This window comes from Bacillus rossius, chromosome 14, assembly GCF_032445375.1.
Source record: "Bacillus rossius redtenbacheri isolate Brsri chromosome 14, Brsri_v3, whole genome shotgun sequence".
Lineage (NCBI taxonomy): Eukaryota > Metazoa > Arthropoda > Insecta > Phasmatodea > Bacillidae > Bacillus > Bacillus rossius.
The window spans coordinates 24,072,482-24,094,931 of NC_086341.1; the positions used below are offsets into that span (position 1 = coordinate 24,072,482).

General features: G+C 38.7%; 1 protein-coding gene across 2 annotated transcripts in view; it reads left to right on the forward strand.

Annotated features, from left to right (window-relative positions):
- LOC134538715 (proton-coupled amino acid transporter-like protein CG1139) overlaps positions 1–8,168 on the forward strand; it is a 125,226-nt gene extending 117,058 nt beyond the window's left edge. For both annotated transcript variants that reach the window (XM_063380154.1, XM_063380153.1), the window contains 3 exons: positions 845–1,023; positions 2,344–2,516; positions 7,866–8,168. In XM_063380154.1, coding sequence (XP_063236224.1) covers positions 845–1,023; positions 2,344–2,516; positions 7,866–8,110 — 597 coding nt within the window. In that variant the 3' untranslated portion in view covers positions 8,111–8,168. The remainder of the gene's footprint in view (positions 1–844; positions 1,024–2,343; positions 2,517–7,865) is intronic.
- The last annotated feature ends 14,282 nt before the right edge of the window (positions 8,169–22,450 follow it).

The following is a 22,450-nucleotide window of genomic DNA, read 5'->3' on the forward strand; positions in this document are numbered from 1 at the left end:
AACTGCAATACTAAAATAATACTGGGTTCGGATTTTTAACCGGGAATTTAAGCTTTATGTTGTCCCAGCACCTCCAATAGTTAAAGTTATTTTTAAAAACCTTTCCCTGAATGGCTTTCCAGTGTTAACTGCGCACGTAGTAAGCATGATACAACAAACTGAAGACGAATTACAATTTTTTATATTAAATACCCAAGTATTATCTCGAAGAACGTCTTTCATACATGCAAGTTGCAAACATCTTTCCTGGCAACTGGTTTCCAGAGAGATCTTTTTGTAAAAGTACAGAACTTCATTCCCCTCTTCCTCGTTTCCAGAGAGATCTTTTTGTAAAAGTACAGAAGTTAATTCCCCTCTTCCTCGTTTACAGAGAGACCTTTTTGTAAAAGTACAGAACTGTATTCCCCTCTTCCTCGTTTCCAGAGAGATCTTTTCGTAAAAGTACAGAACTTCATTCCCCTCTTCCTCGTTTTTCCAGATTGACTTTTTTGTAAAAGTACAGAACTTCATTCCCCTCTTCCTCGTTTCCAGAGAGACCTTTTTTGTAAAAGTACAGAACTTCATTCCCCTCTTCCTCGTTTCCAGAGAGATCTTTTTGTAAAAGTACAGAACTGTATTCCCCTCTTCCTCGTTTCCAGAGAGATCTTTTCGTAAAAGTACAGAACTTCATTCCCCTCTTCCTCGTTTCCAGAGAGACCTTTTTTGTAAAAGTACAGAACTTCATTCCCCTCTTCCTCGTTTCCAGAGAGATCTTTTTGTAAAAGTACAGAACATCATTCCCCTCTTCTTCCTTTCCAGAGAGATATTTTTGTAACAGTGCTGAAATATCCCCCCCCCCCCCCAGGTGCTTCCGGTCCAGCACCAGATGAAGAAGCCGCGGGAGTTCGCCATGCCGCTGGGGGTGCTGAACGTCGGCATGACCTTCACGGCCGTGCTGTTCGTCACCATGGGCTTCCTCAGCTACCTCAAGTACGGCGACGACATCAAGGGCAGCCTCACGCTCAACCTGCCCGAGGACAACGTGTGAGCGACTGCCCTCCTCTTCTTCTTCCGTCCTTAGCTCTCTCACCCTCCCCTCAACACTCCTGCAGAAGTACGGTCAATTCACTGGGAAATGTTTTAAAGAAGAACTGACCAGAAATAAACGAAGAGCCATCCGTAATCCGTATGTGTAAAATGTGAAAGTTCGTTCAAAATATTAAATCTCCGAAAAAGTCTTCACCGATTGCTTTGAAAATTTCGACACAACGTTGCATTCGAATACGAGCGTGTTTTTTATATACTTTATGTAATGAACGAACGCGTGGTTTTTTTTTCATGAGTGCCGATATAACCCCTTAACCCAGATATAGACAGAGAGTGATAGAGGTATATACATAGATATACAGATAGAGACATAGATACATAGAAAATTATAGAGAGGTATAGAGATAGATAGAGAGATATAGATAAAGATTGCGAGATAGAGATTATAGATATATAGCTGTATAGAGAGATGTTGACAGAGGTATAGAGAGATAGAGATGATTTGTATATGTGTACCTACTTCAAAAAATTTACAAAAAAAATTGAAAGAGGCATGCCGGAAATTAGCTAATCTCAAATAATCGGATTTTTGTAGAAGCTACGCCGAGTTGTTGTGTTACTGTTACAAGGTAAACACACGCTCTGGAGAGAAAAATAAGTTATTGTTTGGAAGTAAGAAGTTTTTGAATGTTTTGTTACTGTTATAAGATTATTGTTGTTGAATCATGTTCAAAGTAAGTGAATTCGAAACCCGTAAATTTACGAAGCTAGCCGAAAACTTTTGAAGATACCTGGATAATTTGTAACTAATTATCCTCGTAAATTTAAAAAGAAAATTTCTAATAGTTTAGATTCGCCCAAAACTCTGTTTCACACGCCATGTTGAATTTTGTTTTCATTTTCTCATCATTACTATTATTTTAGGGCTATTTATGTGATTTTCTTAGGCTATCTCCTTTACATGTTGACAATTTACATAGACAAAACATGCTACAATTTAAAGTGATACAATGATACACTGAAATATAAATTTATAAGCAAATAATGCGTTCATAGCTTTGAATGATAACAATTTTTAGATTTATTTACGTTAAGTTTTTAAGATTAACATATATAAAAACTTGTTTATACAAACAATTGTTATACATTTTAGCAAGTAACATTTACAAAATATAGACAGCATGGACTAAAACAAATATGATATAATATTTACTTATATACTTTAAAAAAACTAGAACAATACTAGAACAAAATAAACTTGCAAAGTTGTTTTCTGTTTTGATTCCCGTAATAGTAAATTTTCCTTGTGTTGTGCAGATTAGCGCAGTGCGTGAAAATCTTCATCTCGCTGGGGATTCTGTTTTCTTACGCGCTCCAGATGTACGTACCCATCGACATAATCTGGCCAGAGCTGCGCAAGAGGTACGAGCCGTTCGCTTACCCCTGCGTCGCGGAGCTGTCCTTCAGGACGGCGCTGGTGCTGTTCACTTGTAAGTATCCATCCGTGCGTCAGGTCACACTTGAACCATGGGATCAGTTCACTTACCCCTGCGTCGCGGAGCTGCCCTTCAGGACGGCGCTGGTGCTGTTCACTTGTAAGTATCCCTCCGCGCGTCAGGTCACACTTGAACCATGGGATCAGTTCACTTACCCCTGCGTCGCGGAGCTGTCCTTCAGGACGGCGCTGGTGCTGTTCACTTGTAAGTATCCATCCGCGCGTCAGGTCACACTTGAACCATGGGATCAGTTCACTTACCCCTGCGTCGCGGAGCTGTCCTTCAGGACGGCGCTGGTGCTGTTCACTTGTAAGTATCCATCCGCGCGTCAGGTCACACTTGAACCATGGGATCAGTTCACTTACCCCTGCGTCGCGGAGCTGTCCTTCAGGACGGCGCTGGTGCTGTTCACTTGTAAGTATCCATCCGCGCGTCAGGTCACACGAACCATGGGATCAGTTCACTTACCCCTGCGTCGCGGCGCTGTACTTCAGGACGGCGCTGGTGCTGTTCACTTGTAAGTATCCATCCGCGCGTCAGGTCACACTTGAACCATGGGATCAGTTCACTTACCCCTGCGTCGCGGAGCTGTCCTTCAGGACGGCGCTAGTGCTGTTCACTTGTATGTATCCCTCCGCGCGTCAGGTCACACTTGAACCATGGGATTAGTTCACTTACCCCTGCGTCGCGGAGCTGTCCTTCAGGACGGAGCTGGTGCTGTTCACTTGTAAGTATCCATCCGCGCGTCAGGTCACACTTGAACCATGGGATCAGTTCACTTACCCCTACGTCGCGGAGCTGTCCTTCAGGACGGCGCTGGTGCTGTTCACTTGTAAGTATCCATCCGCGCGTCAGGTCACACTTGAACCATGGGATCAGTTCACTTACCCCTGCGTCGCGGAGCTGTCCTTCAGGACGGCGCTGGTGCTGTTCACTTGTAAGTATCCATCCGTGCGTCAGGTCACACTTGAACCATGGGATCAGTTCACTTACCCCTGCGTCGCGGAGCTGCCCTTCAGGACGGCGCTGGTGCTGTTCACTTGTAAGTATCCCTCCGCGCGTCAGGTCACACTTGAACCATGGGATTAGTTCACTTACCCCTGCGTCGCGGAGCTGTCCTTCAGGACGGCGCTGGTGCTGTTCACTTGTAAGTATCCATCCGCGCGTCAGGTCACACTTGAACCATGGGATCAGACCACTTACCCCTGCGTCGCGGAGCTGTCCTTCAGGACGGCGCTGGTGCTGTTCACTTGTAAGTATCCATCCGCGCGTCAGGTCACACTTGAACCATGGGATCAGTTCACTTACCCCTGCGTCGCGGAGCTGTCCTTCAGGACGGCGCTGGTGCTGTTCACTTGTAAGTATCCATCCGCGTGTCAGGTCACACTTGAACCGTGGGATTAGTTCACTTACCCCTGCGTCGCGGAGCTGTCATTCAGGACGGCGCTGGTGCTGTTCACTTGTAAGTATCCATCCGCGTGTCAGGTCACACTTGAACCGTGGGATTAGTTCACTTACCCCTGCGTCGTGGAGCTGTCATTCAGGACGGCGCTGGTGCTGTTCACTTGTAAGTATCCATCCGCGCGTCAGGTCATACTTGAACCATGGGATCAGTTCACTTACCCCTGCGTCGCGGAGCTGTCCTTCAGGACGGCGCTGGTGCTGTTCACTTGTAAGTATCCCTCCGCGCGTCAGGTCACACTTGAACCATGGGATTAGTTCACTTAAACCTGCGTCGCGGAGCTGTCCGTCAGGACGGCGCTGGTGCTGTTCACTTGTAAGTATCCATCCGCGTGTCAGGTCACACTTGAACCATGGGATTAGTTCACTTACCCCTGCGTCGCGGAGATGTCCTTCAGGACGGCTCTGGTGCTGTTCACTTGTAAGTATCCATCCGCGCGTCAGGTCACACTTGAACCATGGGATCAGACCACTTACCCCTGCGTCGCGGAGCTGTCCTTCAGGACGGCGCTGGTGCTGTTCACTTGTAAGTATCCATCCGCGCGTCAGGTCACACTTGAACCATGGTATCAGTTCACTTACCCCTGCGTCGCGGAGCTGTCCTTCAGGACGGCGCTGGTGCTGTTCACTTGTAAGTATCCATCCGCGCATCAGGTCACACTTGAACCATGGGATCAGTTCACTTACCCCTGTGTCGCGGAGCTGTCATTCAGGACGGCGCTGGTGCTGTTCACTTGTAAGTATCCATCCGCGTGTTTGGTCACACTTGAACCGTGGGATTAGTTCACTTACCCCTGCGTCGCGGAGCTGTCCTTCAGGACGGCGCTGGTGCTGTTCACTTGTAAGTATCCATCCGCGCGTCAGGTCACACTTAATTTTATGGGTCTAAAAAATCAAGAACTAGTATAATTAAAAACTAAATTAAACTTTTTTAAATTTTTATTATAATTAATGGAATACGAAAAAATATTTTAATCATAGCGACCTGTGTAGTATGAATGTGGCAACAGGGTTCAACATTTACTCTGTACCGTCAGTTGGGGTAACATTGGCCCTTTGAGGGTAACTTATATGTTACATATGTATCATCACATCTTTTTTAAATATTTTGAAGAGTTGTAACATAGTTTAAAATTTTTTTTTGTCTTGGGCCAAAGTTACCCTCAAAGGGCCAATGTTACCCCAACTGACGGTACTGCAGTCTACAGCTGGAGTCACAATGCCACGACAGGCCCGACACGCTCAGCAGCCAATGAAACACAAGGCTGCCGTGACGTCACCCCGACGAAATACGCGCCCCTACAGTCCGCATGTAATATATACTATTACTGATTTTGTCGTGTCGTGCTGCCCGACAGAAAGCAAAATGGAAACGGAATGGAAACATTACAGAACTAAAATTCAAAAATATTTACCTACTTGATAAATCTTCATGCTGAAAAATTATATTTCAGTTTACGTATGTGTATTTGTAGCTTGCCTTCATCTGTTTGTAAAAAATGCTATCATTGTGATTATGGACAATGCTGTAATTGTAGATTGGTGAAGAATTAATTTAAGAATGGACGATTTCAGCGAAGAACGTTCAGGCTCATGACATTCTTTATGATACTGAATTGAAGGATTACAGAAATAAAAAGGAAAAGCATGGGCTGAGATAGCATGCTCTTTTTCTCTTCTTTGCTGTTTTCAGCGCAGTTTCTACTGCATTTTATGGAAGTACTTGGCTTGGAACGAAAGCCAAATCAGAAATCGTCGGGTTAAGTCGAGGCCACACAGAAATCTTCCCTATTTTCGCTATGTTCGCTGCGCCAGGTGGCCAGACAGGATAGTCCAGTTCGCTATGTCGGAGAGACGCATGCCGTGGGATTCAAGTGATGATTCCAACGATGATAATATTCTGCTGGCTCTCGCAGTATTTAAACGTAAAAATAAATGAGTTCATTAAGCAAATCTAGAAACAAAAGAATTTGAACGATTTCATCAATCGATGAAGCAGTTTCTTGTGAGGACGAAAACAAATTTATGGATCATTTCAGCTTAAATACAACTCAGTTTGATAGCATCCCTTTGAAATCAATTCACAGGCATATCCTGCCTTATATATTCTTTCATAGATCTTACATAAACGTAGACGTTTTCGTAATCCTTCAAATGAACTTTGCCGTCGACATTACTACTTAAAGAACAACGCAGAAGTACGGTACAATCCCGCGCGAAAACATATGATTTTTTTTTCTTATCTGCGCATGCGCGACGTCAGCGTTAAGTTTGGGAAAAACAGCCGACAAGCAAACACCCGGCGACGTCGCCAGGATATCCAACATAGCGAGCACAGCCTGGCGTGGCCAGTGACACCTGAGATGCAGCTGGCAGTAGCGAGCACAGCGCCCTGTGTTTTGAATTTATTTCAGAAAATATTAATTAATTTTACCTGGCATTTTAAAAAATTCTCAAATTTGTTACGATTTTGACAGCCAAAAAAACCATCAAATGCAAACCATATCATGAAGTAGCCAGTGGCATTACAGTTAAACCTAAAAAAGTTTCAGTTCTGCAATAAATAAAATTCTTCTTATTTGTACAACCAAAAAAGTTTAAAAATGTAACTTTGGCAGCTAATCATGCAAAAAGTATGCGCTATATCAGTGGCGTAGCCAGGATTTGTGTATGGGGGGTGTTAAGAAGCATGGCCCCCCCCCCCCCGTATTAAAGCGGTGGGTCCGGGGATCCTCCCCCGGGAAAATTTGGATTTTAAGGTGTAAAATAGTGCTATTTTAGCAGTTTTCGGTTCTTAAATTTAAATATTGTAATGGTAAAAATTTTATTAATTTTAATATGAAATTTGTTTGAGTGATGAATAATAAATTAATTAAAGATTTGTTGCTAAGGGGGGGGGGGTGTTAACCCCCCCCCCCCCGGCTACGCCCCTGCGCTATATATATATATATACTAGCTGCCCGACCGGGCTTCGCACGGCTATACTAATGGAAAAAGAATTATGCCACATCTCCCATTTACAGTAATCGTAAATAATAAAAAATTCCGTGAAAATTTATTACAATGCTGTATAATGTACCGATGGTTTCCCGACTCGTGCACGCAACATAAAACTGATGTACCCGTACTTCGCTACGGCAGTCTACAGGCAGATCACTCTTGCGCCGCTCATAATACATGCCCCTCGTTGTGGGTACGCCACTGCCGCGCGATGCCTGTTGCCATGGAGACGCAGAAGGCATGAACAATGCAAAATACTGTTCTCATGCAGACATAGTACCCACTGTTGCCTGGTTTTAACCACCTATGCTATGGGATCTAATTTTCGGAAAATGTCATCCTGCGTAACATAAGGAACATTACTGTGAAGTTTCAAGTCTGTAAAATATATATACTTGAAAAAAAAGGGCAATTTTTGATATTTAAAGTACTTGCAAAATTTCAACGGTGATGAGGACTGCACTAACAATGAAATAGCCGTTGCCATAGAGACGAATGAAGCATCAACAAAGCAACAGCCGTTGCCATGGTGATTTCCTACCAAAAAATGGAAATAAAAAAAAAATTTAGGGGTGGACTACCCCTAACATTTAGGGGGATGAAAAATAGATGTTGGCCGATTCTCATAGATACCGGATAAGCACAAAAAATTTCATCAAAATCGGTCAAGCCGTTTCGGAGGAGTATGGCAACGAAAACTGTGACACGAGAATTTTATATATAAGATATATATATATATATATATATATATATATATATATGTTTTTTTTTGTTTCGTGAAAGTTAAACAACTGAAAAAGTCTACAAGTTGATCAGTATAAAATGATGACCTGAAATGGGAGGCACGTGCTGAAGCGGGCGCGCGCTTGTTCTGCCACGCAGTCGTCCTGGCGGAGATAATCCCGCACCTGGGGCTGTTCATCTCGCTGATCGGCGCCGTCAGCAGCACGGCGCTGGCGCTGCTCTTCCCGGCCCTGCTCGACGTCGTCACCTTCTGGGAGGACGGCTTCGGCCGCTTCCACTGCCGCATCGTCAAGAACTGCGCCATCTTCCTGGTGGGCGTGCTGGGCTTCGTCACCGGCACCTACGTCAGCCTGCAGCAGATAGCCGCCGCCTTCTTCCACTGACCCGCCCCTCGCGCCGCTTCCGTTTGTACATACGCAAATAAACCACGCTGTACGTAAACACGCATCTGATTCCTCTGTTCTTCTTTTCCTTCCCCCCCGCGGTCGCTACCGATGGGAAACAATAGGGCGCGTCATCGCTTTCGGTGTGTAACAACTTATCTCCCGGTGTACGGCATTTGTTTTTTGGAGTAATTTAGTGTATGCAACGGAACAGTGGCGTAGCCAGGATTTGTGTATGGGGGGTGTTAAGCATGCACGACCCCCCCCCCCCTCCATATTAAAGTGGTGGGTCTGGGGGTCCTCCCCCGGAAAAATTTGGATTTTAAGGTGTAAAATAGTGCTATTTTATCAGTTTTCGGTTCTTAAATTTAAATATTGTAATGGTAAAAATTTCATCAAATTTAATATGAAATTTGTTTGAGTGATGAATAAGAAATTAATTAAAGATTTGGTGCTAAGGGAGGAATGGGTTTGAACCCCTTAACACCCCCCCCCCCCCCTGGCTAGGCCACTGCAAAAGAAGCCAAGGAACGGAAATGTGTTACAACGATGGTGCTTCCATCTGCGGCGGATCGCGCGAACCAAAGTTCGCCGAAATGAAAGGGAAACTTTATAGTTCTAACTGTTTAAAGGATTTTAATAAGATGGGCAGTGATTTAGTAAAATTCCTTGTTTGAAAATAAGGTCCAAAAACCGGGGTTTAGTAATTTTTCAAGTCTTTTTTCGCTTGTTCAAAATTTATTTTAAAATTTCGCTCTGCAAGATGAATGATTCAATTGTCGACTAATTCCAGCCGTGGTTGTGGAAACTAAGTGTGATTCGCGTTCAGAAATGTAGTTGAAAACACAATCTGCGTATATTTATCACGTTCGGCATTGTTTTAAATAATTCAACGTTAAATTTGCCGTCCGAGTTTCGTATTACAAGTGAATTTACAACATAAGAACACATTAATTTGCTCTTTACCGAGGTTAGTTGTTACACATCTCTGGCGAGAGCTGAAAGACTTGCTCATAATTGTTTTAAAGGCTATTCCGAACATTTTATCTCGATATCATCCTTGCATTATTTTGTTCTGCCACAAATATTTTCAAAAGATATTCACTAAGTGTAATAACATGAGTGTAGAACCTATTGCAAGTGATGTCCATGATTAAGTGAATAGCCGTTGAAAATATTTTTAAATAGCAAAAAAATATGTAACGGTGATATCGTATTTAACATTTGAAAATAGCCCTCAAATGTTATTTACTATGGTAAAATAAAAATAAAAAACATGCCGTGAACGACCCTTAAGCAGTAGAGATTGAAACCTAAAGAGGCAATATTGGTTTCAACAGTTTTTTTTATGCTATTATAATGTTTTATCTTGTAATATTGAAATTGTTTTCTTCATTGAGAAAGTGAGATCACATATTAAATGATTTTAAAAGGCCATATCATAGTATCTATCTACAGTGGGAATCATTCTCCGTGGGAATCTTACGTATGGCTGTCAAACAATCCATTAAATTATCCAGGCTACTCTGCTTTAACGAATCCAAATTTCATAAATTTTACTTTAGAAAATTGTTATGGCCTAAAAACTGTTGGGACCAAGATGTCGTTCGGTACCTATCTCTCCATCTATAGGCTTAGGCATAATTTTTATAATCATTTCACAAGCACACGACAATTTTTTACACGATCGTTAAATTACACGTAATTAAATCGTACATTGCGATAAGCATAAGCATGAGTTCAATATTTGTTGAACTCTTCATTGATACTATGTTGCTCTTATAAACGTATTGAGATTTCATCCAATCAACAGCTCTGAGTGTCGTATTACGTATTCATGTTAGAACAATATTTTATAAATAAGAAAATGCATGTTGTTAGATTGAACCGAATATTATTTTATTTATATATTTTTTATGTTCGCGCTATGTAGAAACGCAATGAACATCATAGCACACCTTCCAAAAGGAGATAAAAACACTCTCCATTTAATTTCGAAGTTCCTGCGCTATTAAAGATTACAGATTTACAGATTTCATTCTGTAAATAATATCCTATTCTATATGATTGCACACCGTCAACTACAGCATGTATTATTTCTCGCAATATTTATTGCTCACTAAAATGAACAAAAGAAGGGTATTAAATTTAGGTTTATTGCAGTAATCTTTACTATAAATGCTTGTGATTATAACCCAGTCTTTAGAGTGGAACAAACTGAATGTAACGAAAAGAAAAGTTTAAAATGCTATCACATATATCCTTAGTGGCTTCAAATTACTGTCCATAAGATGTAGTTCTACTTCCTCACTAACGTCTTCAAACTACACAGTATACCACCACTGTACAAGACACGCACTTTAGTTGCGTATGTTTCTACGTGACTACGCTTGTATAATCACTATACCTCCGTGCTACGTAAAATATATCACATGAACAATCCATTTCATCGATCACTCCTCATCCATCGCTAACGATTCCGAGGTCAGAGGGTCGTTCAACCATCATTAATTCAATTGCTTCTCAAGCCGAGCCAATCAGGACGCGTTTGCTTCCGCACTGAATTACTGTGATTGGTGTGCTGATATTGTATACATGTGCCTGATAGAACTCACCGAAACACGAAACACAGACTATGCTACAGTGTTTTGAGATACGGCTAGTCTCGGAATCTTTTCGCAAAAAATTCATTCCTCTGGCAATATTATGAAGCTACTGTTAAACGAATATAATACACAAATAGATTGATATGAATGTGTTTTGCTGTTTGGTTAGAAATATTTAAGGAGTAGCGATTGCTTCAATTATACAAGGAAACACAAATAACAAGACTTAAACATTAAAGAAGACTCCAAATTACTTAAAAGTTCTAGTTAGATATAAAAAAAATTCAAGCATTTTTTTTTCAAACCATACAATTTTTGTAATAAAACTAATAAGTTGATGTAATATCATAACATTATAACTAATAAAAGTTATTCTTCGATTTTGAAACAATATAATAGAGCAATAATCTATATGTCTAAACTTACCTACTTCATTAAAAATATCTTCTATTCCACCTTCAGACCAATACAGTAACCCTTTTCCACTTATCAACAGTAGGCCTACTCTTACACTTCACTCATTATAAGATTTATGATGAATTAGCTCAAACAACAACGGGTTTTTTGAATTCTAATCAATAAGTCGATTGGATGTTGGAATGTTGGTCATTGTGGCATACCTGAGCACTTGATAACAGTGGTGTGTCGAACCTTCTGAATATCTAAAGTACTGTCGAGTAACATTGGATCATTTCGCAGCCTGTGTGAGCATCGTTGAAATACTGCCCCGTAACCGACGCAGCTTTCTTTTTGTATTGTTTTTTAGAAGTAGAACCAGGATGACTTTCAGTGTACTCTCCAAAGTTGAAAAATTCAAATTCAGAAGGTTTTGCCTCCATTGGCACGCTGCCACCATCTTAAATCTTTACGTCCACTATATGTTCATACATTACTATCTGCAGTAACCAGCGTTGCCCGGGCTGAACCAGAACACAGGGTGATAATATTGTCCGCGAGTTAAAGCAAAATGGATAGAGTTATATGACCGTGTGGTGGCCATAGAGAAATGGCATACAGTTACTGTTTGTATGTCTATGACCTACGATTTTCTGTTTATCCATGGTGATCGTTTGAACGGTTTAGAAGTTGATGCACTACAGCGCCATCTAGTGGCGAGTCATAGCAAATGAATATTGCAAAAATATTCTCTGTTTTAAAATATCTATGCTTGCCAATTTTCGTGGATATCGGTTGGAACGACATAGAAGTTGATGTACCTACTTGGGCGCCATCTAGCAGCGAGTTACAAGAAAATGGACAGCATAAAAACCTTCTCCATTAAAAATAAAAACCTACAATGTGCAAATTTTCATGGCGATCGGTCAAACGGTAATGGAGTTTATCAACGTCATACAGGCCAAAATCCTATTTTAAATTATATATATACACACACACTTCTTGAAGCGAAGTTATAATTTCTCTTGAGCCAAAACTTCAACATGTGGGAACCATTATTTCCTAAATGTAGGAAATGAAAGGGATTGCAGAAATTCCCCTGTGTAACGACATGGCACCGTGATCTCAGATGCTTGGGTCAACACCGCGGTCATTTAGATGTGTCTGGCAACTTCCTATCCGTTTGCGTACTAAAAGCACTACCAGTAGAGGAACCCATTATTAACATTGTATTGAATGGGAGTGTCGTATATAATATAATATAATTGCTAATTCTGTCTCAATTTTGTTTTAATTTTTTCCAGAGTAGTATTTTTTTCATTAGTGCCTCGCTCTTGTATTGAGCCTGGCTGTAATGAAGGTTACGGCTTAAAACAGTCATGTTTCTGCTAAACCTTAATTTTTAAATATCATACATAGTAATAAATGAGAATCATTTTTGGGGTTTATTAATGATAATAAATCTATGTTACGAATCTTATATAACTCCATTTGTAAAGTAATCCACCACATGCGTTAGCTTTCCTTACTATTTTGCAGCAACGTGAAGGTGAAAAATATTTAATGTTCTTGAAAAAGTCTTACAGTCTTACATTTTCGTCTCAAAATTAATTTTAATTTAAAAATCATATTCTGAGCATAAAAAAGCAACTTGAAAACGACAAAATATAAAAATAGCATTCATTCATAACGAAGCTCTTGAATACAAACGCTAAAATTAACAGCAGTATATGTTGACATTTAGGTTATAACAAAAGAAAATGGACTTCTGCTTAATTACAATAAATATAATTACTTTATCTCAAAAAACACATCTGAAATAATTACACTTTCTTGAAGATTAAAATCTAAAGCAGACAAATTATCTTTATTTAAATACGCAATTAACATTTAAAACATGCTGGATCCCAGATTGTTTATGATCTGCATTCTAAGTACTCCAATTTTCAAATGACAAATTTGGCAAAGTTAAAAGTTATTGCTATGTAATTTAACCCCTACAAAGCTTCCAAATAAATTTAAAAATCCTTAAAATGTAACCAAAGTTTAAAACAAAACAGAATTATAAAAAAAAATTTTTGCCTAGTCTTATACGAAACACCTATTTAAGACAATGTTAATAATACTCCTGGTGCCGTTAGTTCGCAAGCTTCAAGCAGACGGAGAACGAAGGTAAGTTGCCGGACCTGTATATTATGTGACCATGGTCTGCACACGCACGCAGGTGGTTGCACACGTAGCGGAAAGGCAGTATCTGCACGGTCGTCAAATGGGGTCGGAGCAGCTCTCAGGTAGCAGGAGCTTCTCACCGTGTGCCACAGCATTGGCGGCTGTTTACAAGCTTCTTAATGGTCACGCCTGTATTTATGTGTAAGGCTACGGCCACACGTGCGTGTTTTCACGCTGCTGTTACAGCGTGTTTTCACGCAGCGTGAGATCCTGAGCGACCGATGGCCACACGTGCGTGTTTTCACGCTGAAGCCTAGCGCGTGATTTCACGCAGAATGAATCCGCTACCCGGCCAAATGTGAGCGTTGTATTGTGAACTGGCACCCATCTATGCTGTGCAGGCTTGATTATGAATTCACTAGCTGCCCGACCCGGCTTCACACGGCTATACTAATGGAAAAAAATTAAGCCACATCTCCCATTTACAGTAATGCTAAATAAAAAAAAATTCAGTGAAAATTTATTACAATGCTGTATATTGTACCGATGGTTTCCCGACTCGTGCACGCAACGTACAACTGATGTACCCGTACTTCGCTACGGCAGTCTACAGGCAGATCACTCTTGCGCCGCTCATTATACATGCCCCTCCTTGTGGGTACGCCACTGCCGCGCGATGCCCGTTGCCATGGAGACGCAGAAGGCATGAACAATGCAAAATCCTGTTCTCGTGAAGACAAAGTACCCACTGTTTCCTGGTTTTAACCACCCATGGGATCTAATTTTCAGAAAATGTCATCCTGCGTAACATAAGGAACATTACTGTGAAGTTTCAAGTCTGTAAAATATATATACTTGAAAAAAAGGGCAATTTTTGATATTTAAAGTACCCGCAAAATTTCAACGGTGATGAGGACTGCACTAACAATGAAATAGTCGTTGCCATAGAGACGAATGAAGCATCAACAAAGCAACAGCCATTGCCATGGTGATTTCCTACCAAAAACTGGAAATTTTGATATATTACGCCCCCGAAACTCCCCTTGGGATCGGATTTCCGCAGAATCCGTTCATAGTGAGCGTGTACATCACAAAATGAGTAACTAGGCTAAATTTCAAGTCAATCGGGTGTATAGTTTTAGAGATCTCGTGATGAGTGAGTCAGTGAGTGGTATTTCGCTTATATATATATATATATATATATATATATACACACACAAGCCCTTGTCAGAATTGTAACGGGAGAGGAAAATTATTGATGGTCCGAAAAATGAAAATTAAGTAAAAATAATAAAAATAATTCTAGTAAAAGAAAAAAAAAACAAATTAAACACGGAGAGAGGAAAAAAACAATATTTTAGGTTTGCGATTTAAAGTGATAAAAAGTATTTAAATACTAATTGAACTCTTATTTATGAGGGTACTGATTGCTTCGTTGTTAATATAACACGGGTGTTTTTTACTTGTATAGGAAAATTAAGAATAATAAGGCATCTAGTGCGTGGCAACAATGTTAATAGGCAATAGGAAACAAACTACTAGCGCCTGCGGCATTGTCAACACACACTTCGTACGTGTACTGCATGTAGTATCTAACCCCCTCCAACGCATTTGATTCTAAATCGGACTTTTAGTAAGGATCCCTAATGTTATTGATAATATAATATAGTCTATAGCCTTCCTCGATTTACTATGCAACACTGAAAGAATTTTTCAAATCGGATCAGTGGTTCCTGAGATTAGCGCGTTCAAACAAACAAACAAACTCTTCAGCTTTATAATATTAGTATAGATTAAGCAAGAACGCTGCTGTTGTTTTAAGTGCTGTGCTGTTGTTTCGTAGGCGTCGTCGTCGGCGGAAGCATTCAAGAAAATACTGGGTCCATCCCATATTGAGTGGAACATCAACGAAAGGAAAATTTGTGCTCTTTCATAATAAACTAAAAGAAAATCCAGACAAGTTTTTTGAGTACTTCAGAATGTCCGTTAACTCATTTGAAATACTTTTGTCTATGGTGAAAGAAAATATATCAAAAAGTAACACAGAAATGAGAGAATGTGTTAGTGCTGAAGAATGTGGCGAAAAATGTTTATGAAATAACTAAACTCTCTCTCTCTCTATCTCTCTCTCTCTCTCTCTCTCTCTATATATATATATATATATATATATACATATACATATACATATATACACACACGCGCGCGCGCTTTTGAGTTGACCATGGTTTTAAGGTCTTGGGGTATGAAAAGAAAAACTACATGAACATTTTCCGGAAGTCGTAACATATCGACTACAATGGGTAGTATTTCAGAACAGAACGCGGCGAAAATTCCCGCCCGTGTGGCCGGGCATCGACTGAAACGCTGCGTGAAATCACGCCAACGAATTGGCCGCGGTGCATCTTCTTGCGGGCGACCTTGAAGACGCGCCTTTCTGACCTCTCCCCGGCGGGAATTCACGCTGCGTCTGGCCGGTCTCATTCTCCTTGCTGCGGTTCATATTTCTGGCGTGTTTTCACGCGGAATCTCTGCGTGAAAACACGCTCGTGTGGCCGTAGCCTAAGTGCATTCGCTTCATCGTGCTGAACAAAAATATATATGTAGGAAGCAGGTTCGTAACTACGTAACTGCACACCGAGTAATTGCGCCTTTTTTTTTACGTTATTCACTTACACGTAGTTAAGATGGAGCTTTTTTTTATATTTTACAATTAAATTGTTTTGCTTGCAAGATCTAGCTAGATGTCCATGACACTCCCTGTTGCAACTCGTTTTCTAAACAAAAACAAAATATATTAAATTTAAAGATACTAATGGACCTTGAATAGATACACTACTACCATTTCTTTCACTACAAAACTTCAAGAAAACCCGTGTTAGACATATGTTCATCATACTTTGGATCCATTAGTAACATATAGGGATTCTATAATTTTATAAAAAAAATTGTATACGAAACTTTTTTTTTCATAATCATATCTATTAAAAAGCAACTTATTTTCATACACTCTATTAAAATTCAAAATAAGTGACTATTTACCCTATATTATTTGTAATTATTATCTGACAGAATCAGTCGATTAAGGTTATTTATAATAAAACCAGCCTAACAGATTTATAAAAGTTCAACATGAGTTACAGATTACGATAGAGTAAAGCTACAAAGTGTTTTTTTAATATGATTTTTTTTTAATTATTACCATGATTCTATGTATTTTTAAAGACACTGATTCAATTCAACTTTGGTATGAAATATTTTTGTTTATGGTACATATCGTTATTTAACATTTTCTGTGGTTTATTTTTGCTTAAGGAATGACAAAAAATATTTTTTATTTATTAGAGCTGTTTTTTAATGTTATATATAAAGGGGAGATCTGGGCCAGGATTTTTGGATCACCCACATTTGTGGTATGGACCTTGGGAAAACAGTTTGAATATTATTTAATATGGTAAGTTTGCGAGTTAACTAATAGCATGAATACGACTACTCGAATAGGAGTACGCGAATTAAAATAGTTTTACATATGTGAGAATATTAATACGTGAATACGAATATTTTATGTTTTATATTCTAATATGTAAATGCGAATACATTCGTATTCAATCCTGTAAATACGAATATATTATATTCGTATTCATATAAAATCAGTTTTGCGACTACACACGTATTCGTTTTCACGAATACAAAATACCTATCACTTCTTTGGAGTGGTACTCATTACTCAGTGTCTTGAAAAAGTAAACCAAGCAGATGTATTTCGAGTGTTGAATCAACCGTGAACCAGGGCCGGAACTAGGAGATTCGTTAGGGGGGACAAAGCTTAATTTGCCGCCCCCTCCTTACCAACATTACAAAATACCCTTTTTCGTTAGAAGCGGTGGTTGAAATGATATTCTACATATACATACTTATACATAATTGAGAACTTCTATTTATCAAGTACACTAATTGGAAAACTAATACAATTACATTTTTTATAATAATGTAGTAGACTGTTATCAAACTATTGTTTATTGTTTGCACAACAGTGAAAATTAATGTCTTACCAATAAGTTGATTAAGTACTAAAATTACATAAGGAACATGTGATTCTGAATTAAGTATAATATTTTATTGATAACCATACAAAGAAATTCAGTTCAAAATTTAATTTTTCGAGCATGATTAGCTGCAAAAGTGTTAATAATATCATCAAAATTGATCAAAGCAGCTCGTTTGTGGTCAATAGATATAATACTTAGATTTTTTAATCTCTGCTGGCCCATCGTGCTTCTCAAATAGCTTTTAATAAGTTTAAGTTTACTAAAACTTCTTTCACCTGACGCAATTGTAACTGGAAGGGTGAAAAACATTCTCAGAGCAGTAGTAATGACAAAATGTGCCTCCTCCAGTTTATTTTTGTAGATAAGGCTCAACATTGTTGATGCTGTAGCATCTTTTAATTCATAGTCTACTGTCAATGCATGGTGCTTAAAACTTTCAATTTCAAATACGAATTATTCTTTGTTAAGATCGGCACTGTGTTTCCTAATTCTGCTGCTTTGACTTTTAAATCTTCTACTTCCATTTTATGAATTTGAATAAGGTACCTTGACCAAATAAGGCCCGGGTCCAAATAAGGCCCATCATTGAGTTTACTAGGATAGCAAAGAGGTTTTCACCGGACGAGACATGCTGCGGACAGCCTCTGGCATCTAGAGGTCAGCGCAGGTACTACTTGTTGGGACGCGAACTGTTCGCCATTTTACACGCATTAGAGACCAGCAAGGAATTCGTAGTGGCTGTGGTTACTAATTTCGACGAATCGTGAAAATTACTTCACATTATGGTAATGTAACTGACACAAAGTATCTATATACCATTTTAAAGCCCGTAGTTTACAGAATATGTTAGTATGGTAATATATTCTGAACTCTTGTTGTGTATTAAACTGCGAGTAAAACACTTAAAGAAAGTGTGTGTTTGCCACAAACTCCAAATAAGGCCCACTTTGGAGAACCAAATAAGGCCCGCGGGCCTTATTTGGAACATCAGTTTTCTGAAATTTTTATGTCATTGTTGCAACACTGAAGCTTTTTGTAAAACACTAAAACGATTATTTATTGTAGAATAAATATTTTTAAAAACCTTCTTAAAAGGTTAAACTAAAAACTATTTTGTAAAAAAATATTTTCAAAAAAATTTGCGTAATTCAAACCACAAGTTAACATTTTGCTTATCTTTGATGGTGCATCATCACACTTGGACATATGCATTGTGGAAGCTGCTGAAGCCTACGGAATCACACTATTCTGCTTACCAAGCAACACAATAAATACATGAGCTGCAGCCTTTTGATAAATCTGTTTTCGGTCCTCATGAAACATTTTGGGATGATGAAGTGTTTCTACATTGGTCAAAGCAGACAATCATTCAAGACCGCACAATAACCATAAGTATATTTGGGAAAATATTTAGTAAGGTTTGGACCAAAGCTGCTACGCCTAGTAATGTAGCAAGTGGGTTTTCTGCAACTGGCATTTACCCATTTGACCCTACTGTTATCCACGAGAGTGCTTACACTCCTTCAGAACTTACCAGAATAGAAAACCCAGATGAAACAGCACAAGGATCACAGTCTGCAGCCCCAGTTAACCCACAAGAGCAAGCATTGGGAGGTAAAAGAGAAAACTCGAAAAATAGCTGACAAACTAAGGTATTTAGAAGACTCATCGTCGGGAACAAGTGATTCAAGTGACTCTTCTCTTGTATCCTGTGATGGCACAGAACCTAGTCTAAACATTTCATTCAAATATATCCTATGGACACCTGAGGTGATGAAAAAGAATAATGTAAATCGAAAAAAAAAGCTTAGCTACAAAGCTGTTGAGATAACGAAGACATTATTTGAAGACAAAATTAAGACTCAGAATGATCAAAATTAAGACAACAAGCCAGACAATGCTGCCCCAGGAAGTTCCAATGTTAAAAGAAATAAAAAACACTCTGAACCTGCCACACAAAAACATCTTGCTATTGGGTCGAGTGACACGAAGAAGAAAGGAAAAGAAGCCTGGTATTGTTTCATTTGCACAGAGGACAGGATTGCTTACATGAGACTGTGTGTAAAGTGTAGCCACTATGTTCATGAAGAATGTGTGGGGCTTACTGCTGACAAAATACCAAATTTCATTTGCCCAGTTTGTGCTTGTAAGGCTACTTAGTTTCACAGACATATTGCGTACCTACATGTTCATTTTCAGCTGTGACTTTTCTTTAAAATTTCTGGTTTGTGATTCCAGTGCGAACTTTTAGTATTTACATGTTCAGCTGTATAATTTTAATATTTATCGATAGAGGTTCTAAAATGTTACAATGTAATTCAAATGATCTGAATGTGGACTACCACCATTGCACCTTGTAATGTATAGATAATTTCATTATTTTTTATTGTTATTTGACTTCAATTGGCAGTTATTTAAACATGGGCATTATTTGGTACTGCTGCTGGGCCTTATTCGGAACAGGTGTTCCTAATATGGCCCTTTGCATAATTTTTGGATAATGTCATTTGGAACATACAACTAGCTTACTTTTGGTACTTCTGATCATGTATTATCGAAGTACACATGTTTAAGAAGGCTGCTGTCCAACATTCAAAATTTTTACTATCTTCATACTATTTGTTTTTAATTTTATAATTAAGGGGGGCCTTATTTGGCTAACTTACAAATTATTTTGCAAATATAAATAATGAAGGTAGGGGCCTTAGACTAATATGAAATTACTTACCACTAAAAAATCCAAACTTATTGTTAATGTTCTCCAAAGCCTTAAACCTGTTACTCAGTTCCGTAATTAGTCTGTCAATGACTTTCAACATTACTTGATGTAAGTTTTTTGGACATACGCCATTGCTAAGCACTTTTTCTGTAGAAGAAAACTAAAAAATAAATTAAATAAATAAATAAGTAAAAATAACCAAAAGACAAAAAGCACAAATTAAGCAAAAAATTGCTGTTGTCAACAGAATATAAACACCACAAAATATTCCGTAACAGGAATATGGTCAACAAACAAAGAAAAACAAAGAAAAATTTACTAAGAGAACGAAAAAAAAAACACAAATCATGACGACACAAAAATATTGAACCCAAAAAAAATTCAGCACAATAGTTGAAACGAGACAAAAACACGACAAAACGAAAAGACGAAACAAACACAATAGTTTTCCAAAACAGAATAGAACGATAAAAACCCCACAAATGATGACAGCACAAAAATATTGAACCCAAAAAAATTCAGCACAACAGTTGAAACGAGACAATAACACGACAAAACGAAAAGACGAAACAAACACAATAGTTTTTCCAAAACAGAAACAAGCGACGTTTCGGGAACTGCTATCTGCTCCCGTCCTCAGACAGAGACGCACATGGTACGAAAACACTGGAGCGACTGAGTAGGGCTGGAAAATGAGGGTATTTATCAGAGAAAGGGCTACATCTTGCTCAGCCAAGTGATCACCCGCGCAACGGGTCCTTGAGATACCAGCTCTCATCGCAGTGGTTTTACTCACTCTAGACCACGAATTATGGTAATACTTGATTCTTAGAGTGAAGTAATGCATTTGAAGAACGAATATATTTACAAATTATGCATAATCAAGTTAAATAGAATTTCTTCATTTCTTGGCTAACTTATTGGTTGCGATATGTACACTTTCAAAACTTTTTTTAATGACTAGTTTCAACTTGTTTTAGTGAACCACTTTTCATATTTTGCCGCCCCCTTATATTTGCCGCCCGGGGCACATGCCCCCCATGCCCCCCCTTAGTTCCGGCCCTGCCGTGAACCATTTGAGTGAAAGCTATATTTTTTTATTTCTGTCTGCTAAGCGCATCGGGTTTTTATGCTGCGTAACTTCCGGATAATGTTGGGCATAAAACACCCGTAGTCTGGAGTGAAAATGCGCTACATTCATGTCGTGCATATCTGCATGGTCATGCCAATTTTGGGCAACTACGTTTGCAGATCTTTGATGGGTGTGCTGAAGAGGATGGTTTAGAAAATAACTTGCATCTATAATTTTGTATTTGAGCTGGTGATTTACATTTAAAAAATAACATTATTATAGTTGGTATTACTTGAATGGTTTTATCTTTTAATAGGTTTTTATGTGGTTTTGAGTTCCTTAAAGACCAATTAATATTTCATTCTTACATAAACTGAGAGCATGAAATCGTGCTGTACAGTACAGTACAGTTATGAACTAAACCATTTTTTGTAAAACACATTTTATTTATTTAAGATTCGCTAGCAATTTACGACAAAGGTAACAAACAAATACCACTACTACAGTACTTCAAATACTACAGTACTAATACTAATACCACATCATTACGTGAATTTTGATCATGCAATTATTGAAATACAAGTAGACCTTTTAAGTTTCTCAGAATTATTACATACACTTACTAAATTGATAAAACCATTCATAAACAACTAACTTATTTTATGAATTCGTTGGAGAAATGTTAAAAAATACGAATTTATAGAACTAGCTGTGTGCCCGATGGTAAAATATTTGATCCTCATTTATGATGAATTACCAGAAGCGCTGATAACAACCTACAGAGTTAAGAGTTTTATTAAGTAGACGATAATAATTTAGTACAAAAACTCCTCAAAATAATCGAACCGAGGTTACATTGCTAGTGTATGCCGAACACTGTAGTCGGAAGTTTAGAAGTCGCTTAAATACTGGGGTACAAAGGACAGCCTGAGAGACTGAAAACTGTTGAGAATGTGTTTCTGTCGTGATGTTCTTAGAATAAACTTCTGGAATCTGTGTAGCACTTCTTCCTTAAATTGATTGTACTACTCAGAATTGTACGTGAACTGAGCCTAGGCTGCACATATTATAGGCATCGTATGAGGAAAGAAATTTCAAAGGTTGGTTTATTGACTGAAAGAAAAACCTGAGAATTGTTTTAGTGTCCACGCACTAGTACAGCAAGACAGTTCAAATAAAGCCAAAACAAAACAAACATGCCATAACCATGTTGAATTTTTATGAAGGGGATGCGACAAGGGATTTCTGTTGGAAGAGAGAGTAAAGGTGCGAAAATCGATCTTAAAATAAAAACTGTTTTTAAGTGTGTGTCATGTCACGTGTCTTAATTTT